Source organism: Gobio gobio (genome assembly GCF_949357685.1).
Source record: "Gobio gobio genome assembly, chromosome: 4".
Taxonomy (NCBI): Eukaryota; Metazoa; Chordata; class Actinopteri; order Cypriniformes; family Gobionidae; genus Gobio; species Gobio gobio.
In genome coordinates this window covers 2,442,803-2,450,302 of record NC_137100.1, presented here as the reverse complement: position 1 = coordinate 2,450,302, position 7,500 = coordinate 2,442,803, and the positions used below count along the sequence as shown (strand labels likewise).

Here is a 7,500-nt window from a genome sequence, read left to right as displayed (position 1 = left end):
AATCGGACGTTGTGTTACCATAGAAACGGTACTTTAAATTCTTCTAGCGGGCTCCTCCCCCTAGTGGGCGGCGTCATGTTTCATATCACAACAATTATTTTAACGACTTTAAAATCAAAATCTTTTCCAATCTTGACACATATCGTCGGAAAGCTCTGAGTCTCAAGGGTCCATATTTGGTGACCGTTTTGTAATGGAAGTGACATTTGACAGAAATTTACAGGAAAAGGCATCAAACAAACAATCAATGGAATTTGAATGACAAAAAATCAGGTCTCCAATTGAAAATTTTCTAGTGAGCGATCACATCTAAAATTTTCAGTTGGCCAAATTTAATTTCTTGAATTTTAATTGAATTAAATTGCATCAATTCACAGAAATTCAATTTGGCCAACTGAAAAATTTAGATGTGATCGCTCACTAGAAAATTTTCAATTGGAGACCTGATTTTTTTTTTTACAGTGAATCTGAGAGTTTAAAACCCCTTAACTGTCACCGTCGCGCTGTATTTTTTGATCGCCTTTTTTTCGTATCATCATATTTTAGTAATTATCATAAATTAGGTATCATTCGAAAGCTTACAATCTCAAAATTCATCCTGTGAAAACCGCCTTGAAATCGGACGTTGTGTTACCATGGAAACGGTACTTTAAATTCTTCTAGCGGGCTCCTCCCCCTAGTGGGCGGCGTCATGTTTCATATCGCAACAATTATTTTAACGACTTTAAAATCAAAATCTTTTCCAATCTTGACACATATCGTCGGAAAGCTCTGAGTCTCAAGGGTCCATATTTGGTGACCGTTTTGTGATGGAAGTGACATTTGACAGAAATTTACAGGAAAAGGCATCAAACAAACAATCAATGGAATTTGAATGACAAAAAATCAGGTCTCCAATTGAAAATTTTCTAGTGAGCGATCACATCTAAAATTTTCAGTTGGCCAAATTTAATTTCTTGAATTTTAATGGAATTAAATTGCATCAATTCACAGAAATTCAATTTGGCCAACTGAAAAATTTAGATGTGATCGCTCACTAGAAAATTTTCAATTGGAGACCTGATTTTTTTTTTTACAGTGAATCTGAGAGTTTAAAACCCCTTAACTGTCACCGTCGCGCTGTATTTTTTGATCGCCTTTTTTCGTATCATCATATTTTAGTAATTATCATAAATTAGGTATCATTCGAAAGCTTACAAACTCAAAATTCATCCTGTGAAACCCGTTTTGAAATCGGACGTTGTTACCATGGAAACGGTACTTTAAATTCTTCTAGCGGGCTCCTCCCCCTAGTGGGCGGCGTCATGTTTCATATCGCAACAATTATTTTAATGACTTTAAAATCAAAATCTTTTCCAATCTTGACAAAACGCATATCGTCGGAAAGCTCTGAGTCTCAAGGTTCCATATTTGGTGACCGTTTTGTGATGGAAGTGACATTTGACAGAAATTTACAGGAAAAGGCATCAAACAATGGAATTTGAATGACACCCGGTGGCTGTTTTTGGTACAGCGCCTAAACACAATCTCATGGGAACTTCAATTTTTGTGATGTCAACTTCAAATTTGGAACACAACTTGGTTAGACATATGGCTTTAATTTTATAGTTATTTTAGAGTAAAACATTTTTTGTCAAATATATATTTTATATGAAACAAAAAATATTTAGTATAGTATTTTTCATTTACATTGAACTTCCATAACTTTTTCATACTTTCATATTTTGAATTGCTTTCACTTCAGCAATAATCTGTAGAATGTCTTCTTTAAAACGAGACCAAACTTTGGTCTATATTCCAAAGCATTCTTGAATTACCGCCCTTTAAGTTTGGATAGTGCATTTTCATGTGTATTCTCAGAAAGGGGGGGTGACAGTTAAAGGGTTATTAAATTGTGCTCTCTCACCTGGTTGAGGGTTTTCTGCAGGAATGGCGTTCCCATGCGGTCGGCCAGGTGTCTATAACTGGGATGAGACAGGAAAAACTTCCTCTCCGCAGCCATAGCGGCGGTAATATCCTTCTTTCCGTCAATGTCTTTCTGACTGCGGTTCACCACGCCGATGTAACCTGGAGTCAAATAAACACATCATGAGTGGCGAGAGCTATTCAGAGAATGTGGAGAGCCGTTCGGATCATGTGATCTCGGTAGATTTGGATGAGAAACGTTTGTTATGTTGAACATGTCAACATGTATGTACTGCAGGTTATGTTTTGTGAATGTGCTGGTTAGGACGCTGACGGCTAATGTGGCTAAAGTTAGCATTGCCTCTGACTGAGATCATCTTTGAGAAGCAGCTTTTGTGTAAATCCTGCATTTTACTGACCCTCATTTGCAAAGCAGCCCAGTGTACACTGATTCACACACACGTGTTCGGAAAACATCCAGTAAATGTGATGGAAGGAACTAAATAGGAACAAAAAATAACATCCACTAAAGGTTCTGCAAACGTTCTGGGAATGTAGTGTAGAGACCTAGAGGGAACGTCCTATAGTAATGGTCCCCAAAACATTCCCAGAACGTCCAGAAAGTGCCCTGAAGGTCCACCAAATAACCCTTTAAAGAACCGTCTCAGAACTTTCTGGGAACATCAAATTTCCCCAAAAAAATATGGGCCCCTAAACGCTCCGAGAACGTCCTTAATGTCCCCCAACCCTTTAAAGAACTCCACATTGTGACCGTCTCAGAACGTTCTGGGAACATCAAATTTCCAAATAAAATATGGGCCCCTAAACGCTCCGAGAACGTCCTTAATGTCCCCCAACCCTTTAAAGAACTCCACATTGTGACCGTCTCAGAGCGTTCTGGGAACATAACATTTCCCCAAATAAAATATGGGCCCCTAAACGTTCCAAGAAAGTCTTGTATGTTTCCTGAAGGTCCACCAAATAACGTCCCCCAACCCTTTAAAGAACTCCACATCATGACCGTCTCAGAGCGTTCTGGGAACATAACATTTCCCCAAATAAATATGGGCCCCTAAACGTTCCCAGAACGTCCTGAATGTTTCCTGAAGGTCCACCAAATAACCCTTTAAAGAACCGTCTCAGAACTTTCTGGGAACATCAAATTTCCCCAAAAAAATATGGGCCCCTAAACGCTCCGAGAACGTCCTTAATGTCCCCCAACCCTTTAAAGAACTCCACATTGTGACCGTCTCAGAACGTTCTGGGAACATCAAATTTCCAAATAAAATATGGGCCCCTAAACGCTCCGAGAACGTCCTTAATGTCCCCCAACCCTTTAAAGAACTCCACATTGTGACCGTCTCAGAGCGTTCTGGGAACATAACATTTCCCCAAATAAAATATGGGCCCCTAAACGTTCCAAGAAAGTCTTGTATGTTTCCTGAAGGTCCACCAAATAACGTCCCCCAACCCTTTAAAGAACTCCACATCATGACCGTCTCAGAGCGTTCTGGGAACATAACATTTCCCCAAATAAAATATGGGCCCCTAAACGTTCCAAGAAAGTCTTGTATGTTTCCTGAAGGTCCACCAAATAACGTCCCCCAAATCTTTAAAGAACTCCACATCATGACCGTCTCAGAGCGTTCTGGGAACATAACATTTCCCCAAATAAAATATGGGCCCCTAAACGTTCCCAGAACGTCCTGAATGTTTCCTGAAGGTCCACCAAATAATGTCCCCCAACCTGTTAAAGAACTCCACATCATGACCGTCTCAGAACGTTCTGGGAACATTACCAGGCGACGTCCTTGACACCAGCGGGACGTTCTGGGAACATAACATTTCCCCAAATAAATATGGGCCCCTAAACGTTCCAAGAAAGTCCTGAATGTTCCCTGAAGGTCCACCAAATAACGTCCCCCAACCCTTTAAAGAACTCCACATCATGACCGTCTTCCTTGACCCCAGCGGGACGTTCTGAAAACATCAAATTTCTAGTGGGGATTGCATTCAATTGACATTTGATCAGTTCTTGCTTCCCCCATGAATGGATGGTGTTCAGCCTTTTGTTCCTCTGAGACCTTATTAATTCATCTAATAATCAGAGAAGCTGCTGAGGAGGAGATTAAAGACAGCTCATGTGAGATCTTTCTGTGGGTTACAGGCCATCTGCTGATCCTTAAAACGTCTTCAAATCCTTCATGGAAAAAATAAGGCATTAATTCGCAAATCCAAAAGTCTCAACCCTTATGCATCAATTTAAGGTCCTTAGAGGACATAAATATTAAGAAACTGTAATAAAAGTTTAAGCTTAAGCTTGGGCTCATTTTAATAAAAATACAGCAGAAGTAGAAAAACAGGAATAGAGCGAGGATTTGCTTTAAAGGCCAAACCTGAGAAAATGGCGCCATCTGGTTAAAAAAATAAGAAATGCCTTGCCAAAAGAAAGAAAGCCTCTTAACAAAGACCCTGGAATAAAAATGGGTTTCAATGGGACATTTTTGTCTGTATTTATGAACGGAAATGAGCAATGCAATATTAAAATTCCCATAAAAATACACACTTCTGCCAACATTTACACAGCTGGCGTTAACAATATTGATAAAGATAAAAATGAGAGATTTCGCTTGCTCTTTTTGAAATGCATAAACGTGAATTAAGACAGACTGTTATATTACTATTAGTATCCCCGAATGAAAAATGTATTATTATAAGTCCCGTTTTAATATTACAAAAGTTGTTTATCTATATTTTCTTTAAAAACGTAAGGCACAGAAATGTGACATTGAGCAGGATTGGATGTTCGTTTGCATTGATGGAAAGCTCTTGAGATGTTCCTAAATGTTAAATGCTTTGTTTCAGGATTGAGGAACTAACAGAATTAAACTCTGCGGTTTCTCATTCTAGTGACGTTCCTCAAGCTCTCGGATCCTGAAGCATGTTTGCAGTTTTTCATTAGGGAAGATGAAGACGCGCCTGATGGGAAAACCAGACGTGTGTGTGTAAAACGGCCGCGTCAGCACTGAAGGCTCCCGACAGCTTCCCATAAATAGCAATGTTTTTCCAGATGTGTAGATGAAATGAAGACTCTCTGATTCTCTCACAGATGGCAGAGACGACGCTATTCCACTAGAGGGAAACCACGAGTAAGTGCGCATTTTACCACGTTTACCTTTACTAGTAGTTACTTACTACCCCAAGTCAAAGAACCCACACAAATGGAGTCATTTTTCCACAAGTGTTTACAAAAATCAAAGCCTAATAATGAATTAAAGCTGCACTATGTAACATTTTTTCAGTAAAATATCCAAAAGCCACTAGGCCAGTGTTATATACAGGGGCGTTTCTAGGATATTAATTTTAGGGCGGCTCAGCCCTAAAAAATGGTAAGACTTTAGTTTAGGGTCCAATTCTCACTATTAACTAGTAGCTTATTAGTATGCATATTAGGATATTGGCTGTTTATTATCACTTATAAAGCGAATATTAATGCCTTATTCCGCATGACCATATTGTACATCCCTTAATCATATAATTTAGGCAGGTTTATAATCACTGAGATCCCAAATGTGAGTTAGTTAGGGGGGTTTCGGGGGCTTGCTCCCCTTAATCTTAAAATGCACATATGTAGATTATGGAAATCAACATTTGATTTCCATAATCTACATATGTGCATTTTAAGATGTTCTGAACGCCAAAAAAATTAGATAACAATAGCTTGAAAACCATGTCAGTGGGCAGATATGACTTACGTTTTTTTCCATTTTTGTCAGTGAAGACAGTAAAACATATCTTTAACTGATATTTATATGTTTTATGAATCATTTTTGTAGACATGTTAATTTACTGAAGGCTAAATGGAAAGCTAGATAACTAAATGTATTAAATTAATTCACAATATGCAATCATTCATTACTGATCTTATGCCCAATACAAGCTAAAAAAAGCTGAGCTTTTTTATTTACTGAGAGCTACACATGGAATTATATTAATATACAATATGCACACATTCATTACCATTAATATTATGCCGAAAACAGCTTTGTTAATATTTCTTGTTTGTTAATTATATTATAAATTGCATTACATAGGCCTATTTCAATTCAAAATGGCGAAATTTGACAAAAGTGTATTAATTTGCATGAATATTTTTGTCATTTGTTTAACATTTCTGACTTCAAGAAGCAGCTGTCAAATATGAAATGTTTAGTTTAGCTACTTACAAATCTCGCACTTGACGTCGAATCGTGTTGCTTAAATTCGCGCTCAGCCTCAGCAGCTTATGTGCGTACATAAAGCCCGCCTACTCTGATTTGATTGGTTTTCTCAAATATTTTGACATTGACGAGCGGTGACAGACCAATAAGGCTCAGATCAACACACACACCTCTGCTTCTGACGTGCGCTCTATTCGCTGCCACAGCTGATTGAAGAACACGCTGATTAAAGATTAAAGATATATCATATGTTATGAAGGTTAATCACAAATTTTTTAGGGGGGCTGGACAGAAGTTTAGGGGCTGAAGCCCCCCTAAAAAGGGCCTAGTGACGCCCATGGTTATATATTTAGTAGTGCTGTCAGTTAAACGCGTTATTAACGGCGTTAACGCAAACCTATTTTAACGGCGTCAATTTTTTTATCGCGAGATTAACGTTCTTTTTGGTCTAACAAACTTTGTAGTTTTTTCACATGCTGTTGCAACAACTAGTAACGTTAGAAAAACTACAACACCACTCCGGATGTAGCTAGACCGGAAACAAAACATCAGGCACGCTGCGGCTGCCCGCACTCGTTTGGGCCATTAAAAGAGTAGACGTGGATGGCAAGCGTGAGACGCCGAAATGAGAAACGTATTAAGCCATGGTTTAACTCAGGGGTCTTCAACTAAAAGTGCTTGTCTTGAGCGCTGCTTTCTGCTCTGATGGTGCGTAGCCTACACACCAGACGCGAATGAAGCGTTTTGCGCGAGTGATTTAAGTCAATGCAAAGACGCAAATAGACATTCTGCGGCGCGGATTAAGCGGTGTGCATGTCGCGTCATTCGCGTCCGGTGTGAGCGCACCATCAGTCTCTTCTTCACTGCATGCTTGACCGCGCGTCTGGGTCTGAACGTAGTAACAGTGAGCATTGCAACGTTAACTGTTTCATTATGTCAAAAGGCTTCGCGGTCCGGATGGACGCATCTCGCGGTCCGGATTCGGACCGGAGTTCACTAGTTGGCGACCCCTGGTTTAACTGCACTATAGGCGGAGTCCTAGTTTACCTTGCATGTGCACTTTGTAATTTTATTTTGTATCACCCTGTTTTGATCCCTTAGAAAGGGCTGTTGAAGGGGCTGTTTGTGCAACAAAGTATTTGTTTCACCCTTTTATTGATGGGCAGTGTTACATTGTGTGAGATTATTTGCTCCAAGTGAGAATGTTGGTGTGAAATCGAACACTAAAGTATGCCAATGTTGTTTTCAATAAAACAAACATTTGAACAAAGCAAGCCGATCCACTTTTCTATGTTGATAAGAGCATTAAAATAAGAAAAAATAATGGGACAAAAAGAAATCAAGGGACATTTAGAATAAATAAAAATGTGCGATT

General features: G+C 39.1%; 1 protein-coding gene across 1 annotated transcript in view; it reads right to left on the bottom strand.

The window, feature by feature from the left end:
- The window catches only part of dnm1a (dynamin 1a), a gene marked incomplete at its 3' end in the record, with an annotated part of 66,004 nt that overhangs the window by 31,316 nt on the left and 27,188 nt on the right, over positions 1-7,500 (bottom strand). The window contains exon 6 of the mRNA XM_079814233.1: positions 1,907-2,067. Coding sequence (XP_079670359.1) covers positions 1,907-2,067 — 161 coding nt within the window. The remainder of the gene's footprint in view (positions 1-1,906; positions 2,068-7,500) is intronic.